At 48.3% G+C, this 24,306-nt stretch overlaps 1 protein-coding gene across 2 annotated transcripts in view; it reads left to right on the forward strand.

Annotated features, from left to right (window-relative positions):
* The first annotated feature begins 6,429 nt into the window (after positions 1-6,429).
* LOC135241751 (homeodomain-interacting protein kinase 3-like) overlaps positions 6,430-24,306 on the forward strand; it is a 56,295-nt gene continuing 38,418 nt past the window's right edge. The window contains exons 1-3 of one of the 2 annotated variants that reach the window (XM_064312403.1): positions 6,430-6,813; positions 16,237-16,598; positions 16,635-17,533. In XM_064312403.1, coding sequence (XP_064168473.1) covers positions 6,738-6,813; positions 16,237-16,598; positions 16,635-17,533 — 1,337 coding nt within the window. In that variant the 5' untranslated portion in view covers positions 6,430-6,737. Of the gene's footprint in view, positions 6,814-16,236; positions 17,534-24,306 lie in introns of both variants that reach the window. The other variant, XM_064312402.1, reaches the window with a different exon arrangement.

The raw sequence follows: 24,306 nt of genomic DNA on the forward strand, positions 1-24,306 counted from the left end.
TACTGATTGGCCAGACTGTCTTCACACCTGACTCACAGGCAAAGGGAGGGTGGAAAACCAGCAGTTCTCGGCCCTCGAGGACCGTGAGTTGCTGATGCCTGATCTAAAACATGTAGGGCAGTGGGTCCCCAGGACCAGGGTTGAGAAACACTGATGTAGACCTCAGCCCACAGGGTATAGTTGTAGAACATGTCATCATGTTTCCTGTCGTGTTGGGCCAAAGGACTTGGATGGGTTTGGCTGTAGAAGAGTGGCATGTACAGAATGAACATGAATACTTTTGACATGGCCCCTATCGCCTCTCTGGCAGTCACCCTAACCCCCCCCCCCCCTCCCCCTTCCAATATTGCCAGCTCACTTTCTATCTCCGTTCCTTTTCGCTGCCAGCATGACCACTAGGAACACCATTCAGGACCCCAACACACAGTGCTTTTCAACACCTCCAGGTGTCAAACCTTCTATGCAAAGACCGATGACTGGAAGATAACAAAACCATTTACTGCATGATTTCACATCAGAGAGGGTTGGAACCTTTCAACCTTTATTCCACTTATGCTTTAACCCTTCAACCCCTGAAGATTGTGTTTCCTGTTTTTTTTAGATAAATATGATTTGGAATACATAATTATTCACTGTTTGCTAACATTTAATATACACATTTGGCTAAATTTCCTAAATTGCTCAGCCTAACTTCCCATGGAAACTTTTGGGACTTTTCCAGGAAGTTACCAGAAAAAAAGCACCCATGAGATGCAGTACTATCTGTCAGACACCCGTAGCACATTGTCTGGTTGATAGGGGATCATTATATAAATTGACTGTCGTTGATTTAAAATGGGAAGAAACACTGATCGGATTAAACCCTCCATACGCTAACAGTAAATATGCAAATATTTGCTAAATTTCATGTGAATCTGGGCACTTCTATGGAGAGGTGGGAGAGGGGAACTTCATGGTAGACTGCTGGGTCACTGAAACACAACTTCAGGATATGGAGCGACACCCCCCGGCTGTAAACCAATCAGCTTGCAGAATGATTAGACATGTGACCAGCAGCAGATTATAAATTTCATATTTATAGTGGGGATAAAAAATGTTTCCCTCTTATTGCTCGTATAAATGTGGACGGGGTGTGACCGCCTGTGCTGCAGAGGCTGTTGGGAAGGCTCTAAATGTCTGGTTGCAGTGTAAAGCTTGCATTTATGAATGGTTTCTCCACCATGACGACTACTAACAGTGAGGAAACAGCAACAGTTTCACCACCTTTAACACAAAATGCTCCATCTCTGACAGAGTAAAAAAAAAAAAAAAGATATATGGGGGGATTGGGGGGGTCTGACCCCCCTATTTAAGACTTGGACCCCCCCAAAAGAGGTAAAAACAACAGGTCAGGGGAGTCGATTCATTTATATATCCTTTTTACCTGTAATCGTAAATATTACAATATATTTCCCATCAGTGGCGTCACTAGGGTTGGTGTCTAGTGACGCCACTGATGTGAAATATATTGTAATATTCACGATTAAAAGTAAGAAGGATATATAAATGTTTCGACCCCCCAACCTTTTGTTTTTACCTCATTTGGGGGGGGGGGCAAGTCTTAATTAGTGGGGTCAGACCCCCCCCAAACCCCCCGTAATTTGAACCCTCAGTGTATCAGTGTGCATATGGGCATTAAATACATCTACAGGAATATTCCTAATTTATTCCATCCTTATTTCCACAATGTAGTCCAGGGACTTCAAAGTAGCCATTTGTTAGATATAATGTGCCAAAGCGTTGCGGCACTCGCTTCAGGCATACGTTCTTCCTACAGAACTAGTTTTTAAAATTTGGTTTGCACGCGATCGTGCGCCAGGAGTGTTGTGACGCAGTACACTTCCTCGACAGCAGAGGGCGCCCAAAAGCTACCGAGAGCGTTTTTGTACTGAAAGAACAGGCTACGGTAAACGAGCCCAGAGACGCTCATCCAAACACGTGCTGGAAAAAAAAAAGTCATTAGCTTGCTGTAACCGTGACACCGCGCAGTGCTTACCTCAAAAGATTGATGACAACAGGTGAAACGGGTGCTGTGTGTCAGTGGGCGTCGCCACACGTTATAAAGGCAATTGCATGTTGGTATGAGGTGTCTGTTGGCATGTCCATCTGGCATAGGCCTGCATCAGGTTATGTCACTTTGGTATATATGGTCGCTTCGGTATATGGTGACATGATAAACTGAGCGAGGGTATCGCGTAGGTCTACATGTCATGTCACATATCAATATTTTCAGTATTTCAGTCTTTGTAGAGATGGAACAGATTTGGCTCTCCTCCAGCACCAGTAGGCCAGGCCAGGTCTATTTTAGAATTTCATTTTGTTCGCAGTAAGCCACCTCACGGTTAGCTTTAATGTTAAAACATCATATCCCTTACCATTATTCGTTTTCTTAGAAGCCACCATCATCTAGATTAGAGCAATTTATACAGCTCATATTTACACATCAATTTACGCATGCATCTGGATAGTTAGGCTACTGAAGGAATGACTCGACTAATCTGGGAATTAGCTAAACCGGCAGCCCAATATGCGCAACATCGGTTCTTTAACCACTATGGTGTAGGCTACTGTTTCGATCTTTAGCATGTGGTGTTCCTATCTAACAATCGGGTAATAGCAAGCTTATAGCAGATATTGACTCTATTACAATTGCAACTTGATATAATAACTTACACATCCCCGACGATCGTTTCAAAGCATTGACCTGCTTTCGTCGTGCCAGCCTCGCTATAAATAAAAAGGGTGACCACGCTTTACCAAAGGTTACTTTGATATTTTAGGAGGTAGGCGACTTTGATATTTTATTTATAGCTCACGGGTTTTTGGAATTTGTACCCATGGCTCTAAAAAGTGTTATTAACGCGGTCATCATAACAAAACGACGTAGGCATGACCTTGTTATCGTCGCGGCAATCTAAACGCAGATAATTCCCCAGTCCCCGCACAGACATGATCGTAAAGCCGGTGTGCAGACTTAGGACTTTGGGGAAGGGAGGCAGAACTGGCCTACACCTGTTGTCTTACCAGCTGAATCCAGGCTTTGTTTATTCCCAGTAGGGGGCTAACAGTTGCCTGATGGATTAGGTTACCCATGTCCCACAGTTGGCTACCCCGGCAAGTGATAGTTTATGACAGGCCAAAGCTGCTTCTTCTGTTAGTCTTGTGCTTCCAGAGTGTCTGCATATGTGTGCGACCATGTCATTTGTAACTGCGTTGGTAAACCTAGAAGATGGCACTCCTCAATGTAGCCTACTTAAATATAGCCTTAGAAAAGCATTTTTAGCTTTCTGGCGCCTGGCAGAGCAGCGCCGGAGAGCCTAATTGCTGCATCTTTTGTGCTGAATAAAAGCAGTTAAAGAAAGACAGGCTAGTTCAGGCAAAAAGAGAGAGAGAGAGGACAGAGTTACAGTTATTTCTTGTGTCTAATCCTAGTACACCAGATGTATTTCCTATGCATTTCAGTGTATTGCAAGGATTGGAAGAGCCTGCATTTGCAATCCAAATTGGTGGAGAACAGAAAAGGAATTATAAAGTAAATAAACGAAAGAAAAAAAAAAACGTCCAGGGCATTGCCAAAGTCTAAACGCAAACTTGTGGTCAGGCTGTAAAAAAAAAGGAAAATAATAGAATGCCCTTTCCAATTCTGAACATAATATAACCAAAGATTTTAGACAGTTCTCCTGTCCATAAGTGATGTAATGCATGTGGCTGACGCCTGACTTACTGTGGCCAGTGTATTTTTTTTGTGGGGGCGAAAGTCCAGGTTTACACTCGCCGGACTTTGAGAAAGGGGCCGCGTTCCACAGAGAGCAGAGGCAAGAACATGAAAGCGGAGGCTTCCATGTTTTATTCCTCTTGTATTTTCAAAGGACAAAAGCGTGCTGAAATGTCACATACAACCTTCAAACAGTCTCTCTGCTCTTCTTCTACTGTTTTCAGAGACTCGCGTAATGGCTTTACGTGACATATCCCCCCTTTTTTTTAGAATTTGGTGTATAGGAAAAAGAACTGAGGACTGATTTCCACCAACACACATCTCTAAAATCCAAATCATTTCACTGATGGCACGGTAATGGTCATTGCCAGCTGTTTCTTGACGTATGATTTTGTATTCCCTGGGGCTGTCATGTGACACATTCATGTTATGTAGCTTGGAGCAAGATCCAGTCTTTTCTGTTCTATTTCTGAAATGTTAATGAAACAAGCTGTATGTGATTAAAATGCCATTTGAGTCATGCATTACTTTATTGCGGTGTGCAAGGTTAATGTTTATTTTTTATTTTACATATTTGCTCTGAATTGTACATATTGGTGTTGTTAATGAAATAGCCAAATCACAAGATTTGCATGTTTGGTAATATAATTTTTTATTAAAATGGTATTTTATAGGATTATATAATATGTAGAAGAATCAGAAAGATTGGAGACAAATTAACCCACTTATTAATTGGGTTAATCTCCTTACCTCCCACCTGGTCTACCTTTGCTGTTGCAAAATCTACATTTTAATCTAAAAATCCTCCCTCAATCGGAATTGGCCCTTAAACCTTTTGAAGAGTAGGTTTTTTGGTGTTTTTACAAAATTCTAAGTCAGTATTCTAGAACTGCATTGCAACATTTTAATTACACATTTGTGATCTTACGCCATAAAGGGTTAAGTCATGCTGAATCTGCTTAACTCATCGGAGTGTGAGATGCAGTTGACTGTCTTCTTAAACCTGATTAGGAAAACAAGCAGTAGCAAGATGGGGCAAGCAGCTGGCTATTTCTCCTTCCAAGAGCATGACATTAGAAAATGTCACCTCCAGCAGGCCATTTGGCTAGCTGTGTTTGACCAGCTGGCCCGGGGCTAATCCTTCGCCAATGTCTTGTGAGGCTCTTGTGAATCAGGGTCCATACACCACTGTGCTGCTCTCCTGAGTACATATTTGAACTGAATTTGAAGTAATTCAACCCTCTTGATCAGTTGTGTACGAAACTCTGCAAGTGATTCCAGAGGAAGCTCTCACATGTCAGTGCTGATTGGAAAGACCTTTTTTTAAAATCTTTCGTGTCACCACAGTTTTGACAAGTTGACTTTTCTGTATGGACACCAGCGTACTGTTGCGCTTTCTGCGACAGTACCTGCCAAAGGTTTGCATGCAAGCAGTGCTGTCCTGTTTCCATGAAGGAACAGAAACAATATTTCAACCAAAAAACCACCTGTGTACAATGTGGACATTTCAAGCCTTTTTAAGGCTCTCCGGTCACTAACTGCCTACACTAACTGGTTACAGCAAGTTTTCATATTTTTCGGCATTACTCATTTTAATAGTTTTCAGCAGATACTCAGAATTTGAAATGAGGACCTTCCACAGCATGTTGTATTTCCGTTTAAGGGCTTCCTGAGAGAAAATGAAATGTTGTTGTATCACTACATTTTATTATAAGTCTTAAAAAGAATACTTTGAAGGAAAATGGAATCGGTAAACATCAAATGATGGGTTGATTTGTACTTCTGAGGCGAGCAATAATATAAACAATGTTTTAACCTCTTAATTTAACAGTTTTTTGAGCCCACATGCAGATTGTGTTGCATGTTTCAGAAAATATAGCTTTGTTGGCTTGCATGTGAAACATTCATAAGAAATATATAGAGACTGTTACTATTTAAAAATACATTTTTACAGAGAAGTATGATTGTGGAATAGAAAATTCATATATTAAACATGGTGCCACCATGTCAGCCCCATGCATTTAATTTACATTCAGCAAGAAGAAATGTTGTTTAGTTCAGATTATGGTGAACACTGAACTAAATGAAATACAAAGGAAGTATTATTATTATTATTATTATTATTATTATTATACAATGTATTATTTGTCACGGCTTTGCAAAAACGAACTTTGTTATTGAATTGAATTGGATAGCATAGCATTTAATAAACCCTGGCAGTTTCATATTGCATACTTAGATGGCTTGCAAAAGTGACTGAAAACATCTCTGGATTGATTAATTTCATATATTAATGTGGGTACTGCTGTTCGTGGACAGTTCGTCATTAAATCGTTTTATAAAATATATTTTTCAATGGGACTTCACATGTAAACAAATATATCTATTGCGCGCAATAACGCGCGCTGAAAAATACCGTATTAAAGGAAAAGTAACAAAGTGAACATTTATAAATACCTCACTAATATTTTTTATTTTATTGTTCGAATAGTATTTCTTTAAAACATTGTGACTTGTGATATAATGTATGTTCCTAATGCTAATATTTGCCCATCCAACGTGCTTAAGTATGAAATTTGGCTATTGTGTGCGCTGTGATTATTCACGCGTATATTACGGTAGACTGGGCAAGTTCTACGATCGATTGGTCTGGTCTCCTGCGTGTCGCACAGTGTTCCACTCTCAGCCCAAAGAGAGACATGTTAGAGACCAGCTTGCACAGAGATCAGCTGGGATACAGGGGCAGTGGGTCCCTCTTCTAAACGGGGAAAATGGGCTTCATAGCCCCCACGTCCAAGAGAAAAGCAATCTTTCCAGAAACGAGAACTCGTTAGCTACGTTGCTGGATTGGTATTGTCCAGTTGAATGGTTGTGTACGTCAGTTGTTTGAAGTTTGAAATGTGGGAGATGGTGGTTTTGTCGAGAGCGAGTTTTCCCCTCCTGTTGTCCAGGACAAGATGGCAGCAGTACATACATACGGAGCATGGTGTGGGCACAATATAACTCCATAACATGTTCACAGAAGCCCTGGATTCTATCACATGTGACTATCTGTGAAGGTAAATAGTTAACATTTCTGTTTTTATTGGCAACTATCTTTCTCTGTTGTAATTTGGTTGTTATCTAGTGATAAGTATGAAAAATGGCTGGCTTCTGCATGCTAATGTCTGCTTTTCAGCAAAGTAGCCACCCTGTTATCAATCTTTATGGAAAGCGTGTTTAGTTCGTTAATAGACAAATCTAGTTTACATAATCGACTTTATTTTCAGCTTGCTGTTATTGGTCTGGGCAGCTTGCTTTCTGTCCTAATCCCCGTCAGCCCAGGAAGCAATATCGATAGCCTAGCAGCTTGTCACCTCGCTCACTATAGCGTTCTTGCTAGATTGATAACTAGCAAGCTAGTTTAACTTTTATTTGTTTACTATTCATCTCGTTTTCTGGTTGTAAGATTTCCTTTAGCCTGTTGCTAGTTAAAGTTTACGTAATAACAGTATAACACTGTCTCTAATCGCTTTGCTGGGAGTAGCTGTCGTTACACCCGTGATATTATTTTCATTCGCTGTGGTTTGCCGTAAACTCTTGGCTGTTCGCTAATTATCACGTAATCATACAGCATTCTCAGATTTCACAAGAATCTGCAATTTTGTGAGCTGGAAAATGCAAATGGATTAACGTTAGGTAATGTTACTTAACTCAGTCCAGGCAGTGGATAAACTATTGTCAGCTCGGTAACTGTTTCCCATTTAATGTTATGAAACATTTAAAAAAAAAAATAAACAGACTTACATAATGTATTTAATTAATACATATTGAGACAACTGAATGAAAATAAACAATTAATCTCATCAAGGGTTCAGATTGATAACTATGAAGATAGGTGCAGGTTCTGGTAAGTTCGCTAGCTGTGGAGCGTTTTATTTGCTAACGATGTTCGTGCACGTTGGTGCAGGGCTTTGGCTGGCTTGCGAGTTAGGTAACAAACCCGTGAGACAACGGAATTATGCTCCATGATGTTAGCCAAATACATCCAAAATCCCGTGTTTTTCTCTAGCACATGGAATTATGTAGATCTTGTGTTGCGTGGCTATTTAAGTTTCGCATTCAGCGCATATGTATTTTGAAGCAGCAAAGCACTTTTTCTCACATTATCTGTGTTGGGTATCGGCCAACATTCAGAAGTGAAACTCTCACTTAAGCAGAGGGAAACAACTACGTGTTTATAGGAGGGGTCTCCAGCCCCGGACTAAAAAGGTCCAGAACAACACTGATGATAATTTGCATTGCAACTGTGGTAATTTGCAACTGACAATTTGCCACTTTTAGACGTGAGAATGCGCGAACATTTTTAAAATGATCTGCTAGTTTCTGAATGTTCGACTCTAAGTGCCTCTGAGCCACAAATACCGACTAGCGTTTCCCTCTTGAGCACAAATTCATAAGTAGCATCTGAGTAATATCGTATTTTGAGTCCGCAGGTGGATTCACATCATATTTGATGAGGCTAAAAACAGTCATGAATGGTGCACGAGACCCAGAGTCATTTTCTGCTCTCTGACGCCAGTCAAACGGCAACACAATCCCTTTCATGGGGGATATTATATATAGGAAATAAAATTAAAAATAAAATGTGGGTTGCAGCTATTTGAGAAGAATGAGTATTTACTTTTTATAGGAAGTAGAATTGAAGTCACGTGATCATGTGGCCGCAATCTTGGAAAGGAACAGAAGGCCAACCCCGCTTTTGTTTGCTCTGCCATTAGTTGAGTCTGGAAAAGTACACGGCCGAAATGGATGCGTGCGTGCGTAATTGTGCCAAATACGGCTGTGCTATTGACCTCCCTGCCACAGGAAGAGGCTGGATGAAATCCCCACCTCGCATTCCTGGACATGCGCCGTAATCTTGTGTTGCAATGCATTTCAGAACTTGGAGGCTTGGCCGTTCTTGTGTGTGCATTCTTTTGAATGCGGTGCATCTTGTTGACTGTAGACTATTTTCTGCCTCTTGCCTCATACCAAGTTCTTTCTTCGCATAAAAAGTTATTTCCTGGTATAAAAACAAATTGATGAAAGAAGTTTGAACTTTGTTTGCAATGCAAGACTCCTGCTACTCTATTCAGAAGAGCATTGTATTATGGTTCATCAGCTTTTATATCCTTTTTGTGTTTAAAAAAATAAAATTTTTAGTCGCTTTACAGTAGCTCCAAATTGTAGCTCGTGTGCGTGTCAGCCAGCATTTGTTCTTTGAACGCCCTCAAAAGAGCAAAGTTTGAGTCACTCTTTCTGTGCAGTGTTGGTCGAGTGTTTATCGGGTCCTTGGCAACGCATATTTTTTTCTCCTCGGAGACGCTGTCCCAGCAACGAGCTGTCTGAAAACAGACGAATACATCTAAGAGAGACCGTTAACAGATGCCTCCAATTAATCACTTAATGTGATTAGCGTGTTTAGCGACATTAACCATCTTTTTTTAAACCTCTACACAGTTTATTATGCAACCGTCTACAGTGCCCTCCATGTGTGTTCCACACTAGATTTTTTTTTCAAAAGTAGTACGTGGGACGACGTACGTCATTGACTGCGATGAGCCATGCCTTTATATTTTGATTGGATATTAGACCGAGTGCTTGTTGTCCGGTAAACATGCGCTGAGGCAGTTTCTAGTCGACGTGGATAAAATCCGCGCTTGCAACAAACTGATAAACATATCGGCCTGAGCTGAAGACAAGGGTTTAACGGACACCAGTTTTTTTCCTAGAAGCAGTTCTGGAGGACGTTAATGCGTGGCTTTCAGCACTTCAGATCAATATTGGTTGCGTGCTTTGACATCGAGCGCTGCCGTACTTAGCATTTGTTTGTCTCCTTCAGAACTTCTGCATGACGTACTGTCTTGTGCGTTAGTTTTTATTTCGAAGTACTGAATGGTGCCTTGTTTATAATGGACGCGGTGTACAGACTGTCACGAAGGTAGTGCTGAATGATGATGAAATACAGATTTGCAGATTCGCAGGCCTGTGAATGGATTGCCTTTACTTCCGTCGCTAGGACTAGTAATTGTCCACGCGCAGCTAGAAGCTAGTAATTCCACTGGCTAAAACCTCGACAGCAGAAACCAATCAGACCCATATGGAGGACCTCCCTGGCTGCGTTCGGCTTTGCCGCCTCGACGGCTTGCAGAGATCCGTACTCCCGTCTTCAGGAAAACCGTGGTGTTGGGTGGGTGGTGTTTTGGCGTCGGTAGGCATGGCGTTGCGGTTTAAACCTGCAGCCTACGGATCCGTTACCCTGCCGTGACTGAGCCTGACGCTCTTCATCGGAGCCAGGACTCCTCCTCCATCCTGCAGCGTTCCACACATAAACTACACCTGCCTCCATGTCTCCTGAAGTAGTTTTTTTTTAAGGCCTCGTAGGCAGTCAAAAAAAAAAAAAAAGTTTCTCATAGAAGAGGTGAGCAGGTTAATGTTTAAGCAGTGCTTGTAACAGGCTATATTACGATGAAATTATTAATGGGTTACCTGGTGACAACGCACCTGTTGGACATGAGCCGAATTTTTTGGCCAGTAAACTGCAGGAAATGACTTTCTACCGAACCATTATGTCCTGTATAGCTGTTTTCTTATATGTGGTTTCTGATGATTAAACAGACTTTTGCTGAAATATGAATAGTGGAGTGTTTCCTGGGGGGGGGAGGGGGGTGGTTCTTAACTGTAAGATGACATAACCAAACATTCTGGTATATTATATTAAACACCGGGGGTTCCCAAACTACTGTGCGGTGTCTTGGCGCCGTTGTGACATTGGCTGGAACCGCCTGGCCCCCTTTCGGGTTTTGGTGCATTTGGCGGCGGCGTCGTCCCACTTGGGCATGTTCCTGACGGAAATTCCGCTGCGTACCGTCGAGGGATGGGGGGGGGACGGGGGGCGGAAAGAGCGCTCGCTTTTGCAGGAATCCGCTCGGTTTCTGGGAAAATCTCGAAAAGCGCGGTCAGCTGCGGTCACGAGGAAACGTGGCTGCCTCATGAAAGGGAAAACTCCGGCGGGTTCCTTCCTCTGGCCTCTCCCTGCGTTCTCCTCCGGGGGAGGGTAATTTTATTTAGCGGTTCCACTGCGTTCGAAAGGCATGGGGGGACGGACGGTTTTTCGGGAGTCCTTTTGTCCCTGACGCCCTGACTCGCCTGCCTAACGGTACAGCGGGACGGACAGAAGCGCGAGGCGCTTCGCCGATCCCGTCGTTAGCTTCCCGCCCGGGGGGGGTGCTGCTCCCGACGCTCTTCGGACGGAGCCAAAAGGGCCGTATCGTCCTCTTGTCCGCTGCTCAGTGGGGTTCCCGCCCTCTGGGCAGAGACGCTGTGCCACTTGACGGGAGCTTTCTGTTTATTTTATTTTTTATTTCCCCGCTTTGATCCTCATTCGGAGAGAGGTCGGCGGTTAGCGTTAGCCCCGCGGCCGTCCGCGACGCCGAGCGCGCTGTGACCCGACGACGCCGCGGGGAGGAAGAGCCTCCTCGCCGCGGTAAGAGCCGGCCCGGCGGGGCGGCTGACCGTCGCGTTTTCCTTCGGGTCCGAGAGCCGAATATTACAGAACTGAGATTGTGAGGTTTAAAAAAAAAAAAAACAACTAAAAAAAAAGTATGGCTTTTTAGGCTTTGTCAGACAGGAAGAACGGGGAGCGAGAGAGATGTGCGTCATAGGTTGCTCGGCGGGACTGCTTACATCACAGCTCGCAATGGGCGTGTGGACGGCGCTCTGCAGGCCGTGCCACGAGAGAGGACACACCCCCCCCCGGATTGTGCGGTTTATGTCTCACAGCCTTGCTGACCCCCCTCCCCCCCCCCCCTTTAAGGCGGACCCTGTAAGAGGGAGAGACGTGCAGCTTTTGATCCCCTGTGTCTGGGGCTCCACTTAGCAGCTACGCTCTGTTGATTCACGGTAACGCTGCCCCCCCCCCCCCCCAAAGAAAGAGACGCCAGTATGCTTCATCTCCGCTCTCCCGCGTAAGTGGTGTCAGGAGGCCGAGGGTTGTTGTTCGGGGCAACAGGGAGGTTTGCTGGAGGTGTCTGAGAGCGCCACTGTCTTTATGCCAGTCAGCCTTGTCACCTGGCGGTAGTTCACGGGGGGAAAGGGGGGCAGTTTCAGGAAGCAGGGGCCCCAAGGCTTAAAGCAGGCCTGCCCAACCCTGTTCCTGGAGATCTACCGTCCTGTAGGTTTTCACTCCAACCCCAACAAAGCACACACCTCATTCAACAGCCAGAGATCTTGTTGAGCTGCTAATTAGTAGAGTCAGGTGTGCCAGATTCGGGTTGAAGTGAAAACCCGCAGGACAGTTAGATCTCCAGGAACAGGGCTGGGCAGGCCTGGCTCTTACGCCTGAACGCTGCTGCATTCCCGGCACGGGGCAGCCCCCCAAAACCAGGCCCTGAAACTCCGCCGAGACCTGACCGGAAGTCCTAAAAACTTACGATCCCTCTCCCTCCTTGGGTTCCGTGTGGCCTGCGGCTGTGGGGAAAGGTCGCTTCCGACCTTCAGCTGGAAAAAGTGCGCGTGGCGTGGAACGACCGTGTCGTTAGAGATTAGCCGGGTGTTACGATTAAAGAGGGAGAATCGCGGATTCCTCCCGGACTCTTTCGTTTTTCCGGCCCCGTGGCAGTTGAAGACTACGCTCTGTCCGGTGCGTCCAGCGTGCCGGCGCCTGGCAGGTAAGCCAGTACCCGAAGCGTAAATATTTAAATGTGAAACGGGCAGCGCCCGCAGGCTAGCGTCTCTGCTTTCGCAGAGCTGTTGTTTCCCCAGCCCTTACCTTGGGTATACTGCTCTGTAGGCCTCCCTGGTTTATGTTTTCTGAACTCGGGGTGCTGGGTGAAGCCTCTAAACGGGACTGGGCCTTATACGGCGGGGTTGGTTGCTAGCTAGTTAGCGCAGGCTACACTGCAGCCCTCTGCTTTGACCCCGCTCCCCGCTCCGTTTCCCAGACGGTTTTTTTTGTTTTCCCAGGGAGCTCCCAGCGAGCTGCTTTCGCTTTGCCCCGGTTTGCGGGTTGAGCCGCAGCAGCGCTCCTCTCGTTAAAAATGCGGCTGTTTTTTTGGCCGGCGTGCTGAACGCGCTCATCGGCGGCTGACTCCGGCTCTGGCTGACTGCGCGCCTTCGCTGGAAGTGGGACGTGTCTCTGGAACTGACTCCGTTTTTAAAAAATTTTTTTAAGATAAGTGGAATTTTTTAAAGCGTCGTAAATTGGGGGATGTTTTTTTTTTTTTTCTTTTCATTTTTCTCCCATTTTTCTCCCCAATTTAGTCGTTTATACCCATTCCTCGTGTGTATCGCAGTCCTGGTCGACGCGCTATCCTCCGTCGGTCTGGGGAGGGTGTGGACTACCACGTGCCTCCTCCGATACACATGGAGTCGCCAGCCGCTTCTTTTCACCTGACAGCGAGGCGCTTCACTGGGAGAGCGTAACGGCACACGCTATCTCCCCAGATCCTGGGGGGTGTTTTCTAGCCCCACCTGGATAGAGAGTCAAATTTGAGACCCCTATTAGATGCCAACTTGTTTCATGTCACGTTTTTTGAATTGAGCTCATAGGCCTACTTATTGTTGCGTACACCTCATAATGATGATATAGGATGACACGAAACTAACTTTGAGGATTAGACCCAGCCTCAGGGCGATGACTGACCTTGGTGAGAGACACGCGGTTGTTCGGGGGATGGGCGATGGTGGATGATGGACGGAGTGTAGCACAGTGGGTACGGAACTGGCCTTGTAACCGAAAGGTCGCAGGTTCAATTCCCGGGTAAGGACACTGCCGTTGTACCCTTGAGCAAGGTACTTAACCGAAATTGCTTCAGTATATATCCAGCTGTATAAATGGATACAATGTAAAAATTCTATGTAAAAGTTGTGTAAGTCGCTCTGGATAAGAGCGTCTGCTAAATGCCTGTAATGTATAATGTAATGTAGCCTCAGGTCATTCTGTCTGCAGTTTTGAATAGCATTTCTTCCAAGGGTAGAAGTATTGCGCTTGCTACTTCAGCTAACTCCACTGCTGGTGAAAACGTCTAGAAACGTCCTTCCCTCACTCACACTACTTCCTGTACACTCCTGGCCTTCCTCAATTTAACCCTTTGAAGAATAGGTCTTTCGGAATGTGTTTTTTAGAATTACAAATCAGTGTTCTGGAACTCCATTGCTTTCAGTTACCAGTAGTGATTGTTGCATCAGCACATTCATTGTTACGTCAGCACTAGAATGTTCTCAACCGAGCATTCCGATCACGTCATTTGTGATGTCACACCTTAGAGGGTTAACAAGCGCGATGAGCCATGTGGTCGCTTGGAAAATCCCAAGGCAGGCCTGCTTCCTTTCAGTTCCATTTTCTGTGCGTTTTCTTTTTTTTTTTAAATGATTTTTTTGAACGCCCGAACTCGCGCGGCGCTCATCGCTCTCAGAAACGGGCGGGGTCGTTCCGACTCGCAGGCCGAGTTTGTTTAACTGCCGCTCCGCGCCACACCTACCCGCCAGTCTGAATGAACCTGCGCCTTGGCGCGCGTTAGCGACGTTTAGCCGGCGACGCCTCCGAAGCGCTCCGAGCCGAGCGGTCGGAAACAGCCGGCGCGGCGCTATCCGCGCGCCTCGGTAACCGACGACCGCGTCCGTCTGGTCTGTCCTCCCATCGGTTGGTTTTGTCGTGCGCGGCCGTCGGCTTTCGAACGCGCCGCCGCGCCGCGCGGTCGCGTGCTAAATTACGCGGCTCCCTGTCGAGGCGGGCGTGCGCGGGCGGCCTTCCTCAAAGCTAGGAAGTTTCTGGAAGTTCCCCGCATCTCTTTTTTTTCTTCTGGGGTCGTGCTCAGGTGCAGGAGGCGCTGATAGCGGAGGGAGAAAGTGGTAGCGCGAGAGGGTAGGCTGCCAACTCAAGGACGCAGCGAGGTGCTGGCGGTAGCTTTTGTGCCGTCTTTGAAGGTGGGCCTTTGAGAAAGGTGTTGATTCATTGCCTGCAATGACGGCTTGCCGCCGCGTACGATGCCATGTTTTGTTAGCTGCTTGCTTTGTGGAGCAAAGTAATGGCAGTCGGGCCAGATGCGTCGCTTTCCACGTCTGACTTGATTTTGTCTCGGTAGACGGCAGATTAAAGTTAAAGATTAAAGATGGCAGAGCCTCGTTTCCTCGAGCAGAAGAACCGGGGTCGCCCGCTACGGTGAGGCGTGCGGGCCGCGGCGGCCGCGGGGGGGCGGCAGTGTAGCACAACGGGTAAGGAGCTGGGCCTGTAAACTAAAGGTCGCAGGTTCGATTCCCGGGTTGGACACTGCCGTTGTGCCCTTGAGCGAGGTACTTAACCTGCATTGCTTCAGTGTATAACCGGCTGTATGAATGGCTGCAGTGTAAATGCTGTGTAGCGTCTGCTGAATGGCTGTAATGCAACGTTAGGTCAGGGTGAGTTGCTGATGAAATCGGCTTCTTGGCTCAAAACGGAAAGGGCCCACCTCCTCGTTCTGGGCCGGAGGGAGAGACGCCCGTCAAATCCCGTACGGAATGATCGAGGGGCTCGTGTGCTGCTGTGATTGGCCAGGAGCTCTACACGGGGCGGGCTAGATTTAGAGGGGTGGGGGGGCGCGCCGCCTTCTCCCGACAGCTTCCCATTCGCGGGAGGACGTTCCGTCTGAGTCGTCGGTCGCCTAGCGACCCCGAAACGCGCTCGCTAGGTCAACCAGCCCTGAAAGTTCAGGCGTTCCTTTTCGAGAAGTTAGTTATTTCCTTCCCCTGGAAGCGCCAGCGAAGCGTGATGCAAGTTTCTCTTGTTTTTTTTTGTTTTTGTTTTTGTTTTTTTTTAAAGCAGAGAATCTATGCGTCGCGTCGACATCGTCGCAGTTTGGAGCCGTTTCGGGGAAAAAAAACAGCTGATTCGTTCAGTCGGTTTATGGTTAGTCTGTGGGGAGGATAGTGTTGCGGAAGTTACGTCGCTGGCTTGTGCAACCCCCGCGCGCATAACATAAAAAACGTGCACAGGCGTGAAAAAAGGATTCCCCCCTCTAGTACAGCATTTTGAGAGGTAGCACTCTGCTTTTTGCGGTTCCTTGAATTCAGATTGGACAGAAATGTTGTGGTTTGGTGCAGAGCGTTTAGTTGCCCTGAAAGCAGAAAGTGGTTTGAGACTAACGAGTAATACTTGTGTACCGACGCCAGTTTGGTTCGTTGCCAGTACCGCGCGTCAAATTCGCGGTCCCGACCTTGTGTTAAATGCTGCTGTGCATTGTGGTCTTTATTGGCGGGAATGAATTGAATTGAGAGTGAATGTTCGGTGCTTTTTGCCTTCGAGGACCACCGAGCGCTTTGAATGAGGCTAGCTCCTCCGTAGGTGGAATTCCGGTGGAACGAGCTAGCTAAGTCGCGTGTGCGTGGATGGATGCTATGGACGTGTCTTGCGGCTCTTGCCGTCAGCGTTCTGACTCTTGTCCTTTCTCCTCCTCCTCCTCCTCCTCCTCCTCCTCCTCCTGCAGGTATGGCCTCACAAGTCCTGGTCTACCCACCACATGTGTATCAAGCCCAGACAAGTGCCTTTTGCAGCGTGAAGAAACTCAAAGTCGAGCCCGGCGGCTGCGCGTACCATGAGAGAGCCTTCCCGCAGGTCTACCACCTGAGCGGTCGAACCCTCGGCGTCGCCGACCCCACGAGCATCGTCGCTTGCGCATTTCGGGCGGAGGACGCGGCGGGCGGCAGACCCCGCGGCGGGCGGGACTTTCCGTCGCAGGCGGCGGCGGCGGCGGACGACCCCGGAGGCGCGCGTCGCAGGCAGCCCGGGACGGTAGGCCAGCCGCAGCCCCGGGAAGGAAGAGGAGGAGGAGGAGGAGGAGGAGGAGGGGTCCCCGAGCGAGGGGGCGAGGGGCGGCAGCGGGAGCGGCAGCCGGGGCCGGCGGGAGGCAGCTGTGGAGCGGCGGGGGCGGCGGCCGGAGGGGAGGACGAGGAAGAGGAGGGGGACGAGGAGGAGGACGGCGAAGGTTTGCGCTCGCCGGGCGGCCCTCGGCCATGCGGGCTGAAGCGTAAGAGCGAGGAGCTGGAGACCCGAGGGAGCGCCGCGCGGATAGCGGAGGACCCGTCCGCGATGCCCACCATGTTGCAGACGAGCGCCGGGAACCCGGCGGCGGGAGCGGGAGCGGGAGCGGGAGCGGCGGCGGCCGGAGGAGGGCCCTCCAAGCAGGGCGGGGCCGGGGCCGGGGGCGGGGCCGGGGGCGGGGACGGGGACTACCAGCTGGTGCAGCACGAGGTGCTGCGCTCGGCGAAGAACGCCTACGAGGTGCTGGACTTCCTGGGCCGGGGCACCTTCGGGCAGGTGGTCAAGTGCTGGAAGCGGGGCACCGGCGAGGTGGTGGCGGTCAAGATCCTGAAGAGCCACCCGTCGTACGCGCGCCAGGGCCAGATCGAGGTGGGCATCCTAGCGCGGCTGAGCGGCGAGAACGCCGACGAGAACAACCTGGTGCGCGCCCTGGAGTGCTTCCAGCACAAGAGCCACACCTGCCTGGTGTTCGAGATGCTGGAGCAGAACCTCTACGACTTCCTCAAGCAGAACAAGTTCAGCCCGCTGCCGCTCCGGGTCATCCGGCCCGTGCTGCAGCAGGTGGCCACCGCGCTCAGGAAGCTCAAGGGCCTGGGCCTCATCCACGCCGACCTCAAGCCCGAGAACATCATGCTGGTGGACCCCGCGCGCCAGCCCTACCGCGTCAAGGTCATCGACTTCGGCTCGGCCAGCCACGTCTCCAAGGCCGTCTGCTCCACCTACCTGCAGTCGCGCTACTACAGGTGAGGCCAGCGTCTTCCGCTTTCGGGAGCCCCCGCCCGGGGGGGGGGGGAAGCGTGTCGGGAACCGTTTGTGACATTACATTACATTACAGGCATTTAGCAGACGCTCTTATCCAGAGCGACTTACACAACTTTTTTACATAGCATAGCATGTATCCATTCATACAGCTGGATATATACTGAAGCAATGCAGGTTAAGTACCTTGCTCAAGGGTACAACGGCAGTGTCCTTACCCGGGAATCGAACCGGCGACCTTTCGGTTACGAGCCCAGTTCCTTACCCGCTGTGCTACACTCCGTCCTGACGGTCGTTACTTTTTTTTACAGCGCTGATCCGTTACCCGCAACGTATTTCTGAATAAGGAAATCCCAAATTTATTTGCTCGCCTGCCTTTTGTGAAAAGTTCACGGCCAAGAGTTTGACGCATTCCCAGGGGCTCGATTTTGCACAAAGGGGGATTAATTATCTTCACCTGAAGTGTTTCTAAAGAGAACAGGCGCTCCAAGGTTAATGTGCGAGTTGGCAGGTCGTCCGCATCTTATTACGAGCTGGTCGCACGCTCTCTTCCGGTTCTGGAGTTCTGTAGGAGATCAGAGTGAGATTAGCGCGTGTCTGTAAATCATTTCGCGAAGTTCAGTTCTCTGGAAGAATCAAGTTTGAGTAGTCGCCTGGCGTTGTCTTTTTTTGTTGTGCTGCTCAGTACTTAAGAGCGGTCAGTTAGGATTTTCTTTTCATAGTAAATGGTAAATGGACTGCATTTATATAGCGCTTTTATCCAAAGCGCTTTACAATTGATGCCTCTCATTCACCAGAGCAGTCAGGGGTTCAGTGTCTTGCTCAGGGACACTTCGACACGCCCAGGGCGGGGGATCGAACCAGCAACCCTCCGACTGCCAGACAACCGCTCTTACCTCCTGAGCTATGTCGCCCCATACGATAGTGAATCATGTTGGTAAAGATAGAACACGATTAACCGTAAGAATAACAATTGAAGAATATTTTTTGAGCACTATAAGCATCTTCATTGTCTTGTGGCGTATTTGCTTTATTTTTGTCTTTTTACCTCCGCCAACCCGAGATGACGGCTTAATGTTTATGTCTCATTTTGTCTGTCCGTCCGTTTGACTGCCTGTTTGCAGGATATCTCCGAACGTTTTGAACGGATTTGCACGATACTTTGTGGAACGCTTAGTCGCGGAGCAAGGAAGAAGTCATTCTCACACATTCATTAGCCGACGTGGGGCGCGGTAATGGGCGCGGCTCGCCACAAATATTCGTGGAAATGATTATTTGGGGGCAAGGAAGAACTGATTTACTTTTTTGCAGTAATTGACCAAAGGGGGGGGGGCGTGGCAGTGGGCGTGGCTTCTCACAAATGGCACTTGACTTCAGAACTGATTCACGTAAACACCGTGAGAACTTGTGTGCCTCTCAGCTGGGGGGGTGGTGGTGGGGGGGGGGGGGGGGTGATAGAGAACTGCTGTCTGGCCTCTGAACAAATACATGCTGATTGGCCAAGTGGAGTTGCAGTAACTGACTAAAATACTTTAGCGGCTGGAATTTTAACAGGCGTATCTCATGCCGGATTTGAGATACAGGACATGGTAGAAATGATTAACTTTTGGTGACTATCCCACGTGCGCAACTCGTGTTTCTTGACAATTAGTGCCGGCTGAGGTATGCGCTCTACTGAGCGCCATCTTGTATTTTTTTTATTTTAATCTCCCCTGATGCTGTAGTGAAGCCTCTCTTGATACGACAGCCAATCAGAGGCAACTTTGAGGATCGCATGGAAGCTGCATGGCCATGCAGAGCCCGTGAGTGGAGCAGAGCGATTGGTTTCAACCTGATTTCAGTCGTTTTCCTCGATTAACAAAACCGCAATTAATTAATTAATTATGTTTTCTTAGTTGAACGCTAATGGTTTACTCAGATCATTGGCACACTTGTCAATCAAGGACAATTTATGAAATCTGGTTGAAACCAATGAGTTTAATACGTTTAAAGGGGATTTTCCACACTGCTTATTTTTTCAGCTCAACTGCCACAGATTAAACTATGCTTTTAGTAGCCCTACACCAGCATTGAAGTTAATACAGGAACCGTAGGCTTGTTGCTGTCTTATTGAAGCCTCCGATTGAAAACCCATAAATGTTGCAGTGATTTTGTGTTCATTTGTTTATTCTTTTCGGAAATAAGTCTTTACAACTGTCTGCATCCATAATGTGAGCATTTATTTTCCAGTGAAGATTTGCAGAAGTATCGCAGCATGATGCAGCTCTCCCTCGAGTTGTGAGGAAAGAGCGAGCGAGCTTTTTGAGCTAACTGTCGTCTGAGAGAAAGCATAGTTCAACAAGCTAACGCCGATTACAATTTGAAACGCATCACAGTTCGGATGAACGCATCGGGGACCAAAAAAAAAAAAAAATTGGCCGACGCGCTTTTTGCGAAAGTTGAAAGAAGTTCGAGGGCGGCTATCGTTCGAACGCGACTTCGTTTTTGGTTTTCGGCATTCGACCCAAGATTTCACCGAGCGACAAGATGCTTTACTCTCGGCGGCGCCGCTCCAGGCGTACGCTGTTTCGAGCCTTTAGGAAAGCGCGAGTGAGACGTCTCGCCTCGTTAGCCAACTATCTTTGCTTGGCGGTTGCGCGATACCCAGAATGCTTGCTGCTTACTGTCACGGCGCTTTTCCGAGGCGGCGTCTGACAGCGTGGGGGTATTCGCTCGGCCCGACGTCCTGTCCCGCGTCAGCGCCGCGTGGGCCTACTTCCTGTGCGAGCGCACCGGGGAAGGTTATTGCAAGTGAGAAATAATCGGCGGAGATGCCGCCGTTTCCTTTCGCTGCCCTAGGAGCCACCTGTCAGCAATTTATGCAGGTCTTCTTTAATTAAGACCTGCTGTCACCCCCCCCCCCCCCTTGGCTTTGGATAAACGTCGGCCATATTGCAGGTCCGCTCCACCTGCCAGTCCATCCCCTTCGTGTGTCACTCTCCTCCGCCTGTTATCTGCTGTTCATTACACAGTGGGAAAAGTACCCTGCGTTAGTCTGACGTCTGTGGCGGCGAGGTTACTGACTCCAGAGATTAAATACAGGGGGAGTTGGGTCCAAATTCCGAGGGTTCGAGCCGTTTGATTGGCCGCTCCGGTGGGCCATTTACGGGACTGTAATATCGAGCCTCTTTATTGGTCTAGATTCTCTCTGAGCTTCAGTGTGGGCACACGGCCGCTTAGGCGACTGGATTACCGGACTGAGCGCAACATGCCGCGCGGGCTCAGGTTGAAAAGGGGCCAGATGGCGGTCTGTGTTGATCACCGACCGGTTCACGGTCCGTATTGAGCAGCGGTTCACAGTCCGTATTGAGCAGTGGTTCACAGTCCGTATTGAGCAGTGGTTCACAGTCTGTATTGAGCAGCGGTTCACAGTCCGTATTGAGCAGCGGTTCACAGTCCGTATTGAGCAGCGGTTCACAGTCTGTATTGAGCAGCGGTTCACAGTCTGTATTGAGCAGTGGTTCACAGTCTGTATTGAGTAGCGGTTCACTCTGTATTGAGCAGTGGTTCACGGTCTGTATTGAGCAGCGGTTCACAGTCTGTATTGAGCAGTGGTTCACGGTCTGTATTGAGCAGTGGTTCACAGTCTGCCTTGAGTAGTGGTTCACAGTCTGTATTGAGCAGTGGTTCACAGTCTGTATTGAGCAGTGGTTCACAGTCTGTATTGATCAGTGTTTCACGGTCTGTATTGAGCAGTGGTTCACGGTCTGTATTGAGCAGTGGTTCAGAGTCTGTATTGAGCAGTGGTTCACAGTCTGTATTGAGCAGTGGTTCACGGTCTGTATTGAGCAGTGGTTCAGAGTCCGTATTGAGCAGTGGTTCACAGTCTGTATTGAGCAGTGGTTCAGAGTCTGTATTGAGCAGTGTTTCACGGTCTGTATTGAGCAGTGTTTCACGGTCCGTATTGAGCAGTGGTTCACAGTCCGTATTGAGCAGCGGTTCACAGTCTGTATTGAGCAGCGGTTCACAGTCTGTATTGAGCAGCGGTTCACGGTCCGTATTGAGCAGTGGTTCACAGTCTGTATTGAGCAGCGTTTCACGGTCTGTATTGAGCAGCGGTTCACAGTCCGAATTGAGCAGTGGTTCACAGTCTGTATTGAGCAGTGGTTCACAATCTGTATTGAGCAGTGGTTCACAGTCTGTATTGAGCAGCGGTTCACAGTCTGTATTGAGCAGTGGTTCACAGTCTGTATTGAGCAGCGTTTCACGGTCTGTATTGAGCAGCGGTTCACAGTCCGAATTGAGCAGTTGTTCACGGTCTCTTAGCACATACAGAACACAGGGAGCGTGCTGACTGGATCACAGGGCTTTGTTGAACCCGGGCTGCAGTGAATTGGCAGTGAATACTAAAATAACCAGACAGGCATCGGACGATTCTGGAACCATCCGGAACATGCCCAACACTGAACCGTCCTCTTTGTGTCTGTTGTCTCTGTACAGTAGGTTTGTCGATGTCTGGTTTATATTGAATATCATGAGATTTGAATATTTGGCTGACGTGGCTTTACTATGCCAATATTTTAACATTGCAGCGAGCGTGACACCACTTGCTTGCTGTAGGGAAGCAGTGATCAGGAGCTAGCCAGGTGGCTACATAATTAGCCATATATATATATATATATATATATATTCACACAATAAAGCTGTAAAAATTAGCATATTAATCAGAGCGCTTATACTCACGGAGCAATGCAGTCTTTTAAAATGCTTTTGATAATTTGAAGCATTTAAAATAATTGAATCATAAAGATTCGGTTGTTGGCTAACTGTAGAGATCTGTGACTTTGGTTTTTACGGTAGACACAGAAGGCAAGGTGACAGGAAAAAAAAACAATATATTTATATGTGTATATATATATTTGCTGTTTGCATTATAAGCGTCCCACATTATGGGAGCTTATTTCCCTGTTAAGGAGGACTGATGGGTGAGCTCAGAGCTGTCATCTCCGAGCTAGGCGTGCGCTTCGATTTTTTGATGTCACGCAACCCCACCTTAACAGTCAGGTTCTTGCTCCAACCGCAGTTGCAGTCCCAGAATTTGAACAGGCTGCAAATCTTTCTTAGATTAGGTGCCTTTCGTGTCTAGCGGGATCCTTTAGCCTCTTAAACCGCATTTGTGTCAGAAATTGGGAAGCGTTCCAGGAAGAATAACGGTCTGATGTCCGTGTGCTTAAAAAGAGGAAGCGATCGTTTTTTTAACGTGTTCATTCGATTGCCAGCCTGTTGAAACTCTGGTTGGAGCAAAAACCAGCACGTGCAGCCGGGGTTCCCCAGACCGAGGCTGGGACCACTGCTGTGACCAGTGGTGTCAAACTCGTTGCCATGGAGGGCCGTGTGTATGCAGGTTTTCATTCCAACCAATTAATGCTGCCTTAATTGAGTCCAATTACTCATTCAGCCATATGCGTTTAACTGCATTGAAGCACAGAATATAAGAAAATTTTTATTTAGACAATGCGGGTCACCATAGACGTCGGGTCACCATTGTGCACAAACCTGCATCCCTAATTCAGCAAATAATTTAACTAATTATATAATCAAGATCTGAGGCTGGAATGAAAACCTGCATACACACGGCCCTCCATGGCAACGAGTTTGACACCACTGCTCTAGACCATTCGGCTTTATTTATTTATGACATTTTTTAATTTCTTTTTTTTGTACCTCTTTCATTGTGAAAGGATGAAGGATACAGTGCGCTGTCAGGCACGCACAGCCTTTACAGGGCCGATTTGCGTGCTCCTAAAGCGCGGGGTCATTTAGCGGGTTCCTGTCCGCCAACGTGTGCCGCGTTTAAAGCTTCTCGCATCGCTCAGGGGGCCCGCGGCGGGAAGGGGCTCGGTTCTTCCCCTCGCGGCGTTCCGATTCGCCGCGGTAGACAGTCGGGGAGGTCGAGCGACCTCGGTCCGTACCCGTGGGAACGCGACCCCGCCCACCCCCCGCACCCCCGCCCCCGCGCGGTTCGAGTCGGCGCGCGGTTCATCCGCAGCGGTGAATACTTCGTGACCCCACCCCCCCCCCCTTATCGCATGTGAAAAGCTGCAGCCGTTTCTCCGCCCTGATTTGACTACATTTCCCTACCGCGTGAGGCAGGTGCGCTGGGGCTGGCCCCCCGCTGGAAACCTGGCCCCTGTAACGGCCAGGTAGGCGTGGCCGCTTAATCCCAACAAGAAGCCTGCCCCCTGCTCTGAAGGACTCGACCAAAGATTAGGTCCCGGCTCGTTTCTGCCGCACGTAGACTCACATAGACACGTTACATTACATTTACCTGGATAAAGAAGGTAAAATAAATTGGATCCTTCGACCGGAGAAGTCGAAGGATACAAGTTGAACATCTTTGGTGTTATTATGAACGTCTTTGCAGAGTCCGCGTGACTTGTGCGAATAAAAGTTATGTGTTACAGAGAGCAATTTGGACACAAGGGAGGGGAACGAGTGAGCATTGGGTTCGTAAGCGGCTTTAATCGGGGGCTTGGGGTCACCGTGCTACGCCGAATGGGGGAGAGGGGGACGCCCGCTCGCCTGCTTAAAATGGTCGGACGAGATCAGGACCGCACACCTCGCCTCACACGGGTGCAGCGGACGTAGTTTGACTCTTAAGTGGGACGCTCGATTCCGAAAAGACGTCAAGGCTCTCGGCGGTCTCGCGTCCCATCGTACCGTGGGAAGTCAACCGGCGAAGTTGGCGTCAATGGAGGGGGGTTGGGGGGGGGGGTGT

The sequence above is a fragment of the Anguilla rostrata genome, chromosome 16 (assembly GCF_018555375.3).
Source record: "Anguilla rostrata isolate EN2019 chromosome 16, ASM1855537v3, whole genome shotgun sequence".
Classification (NCBI taxonomy): domain Eukaryota; kingdom Metazoa; phylum Chordata; class Actinopteri; order Anguilliformes; family Anguillidae; genus Anguilla; species Anguilla rostrata.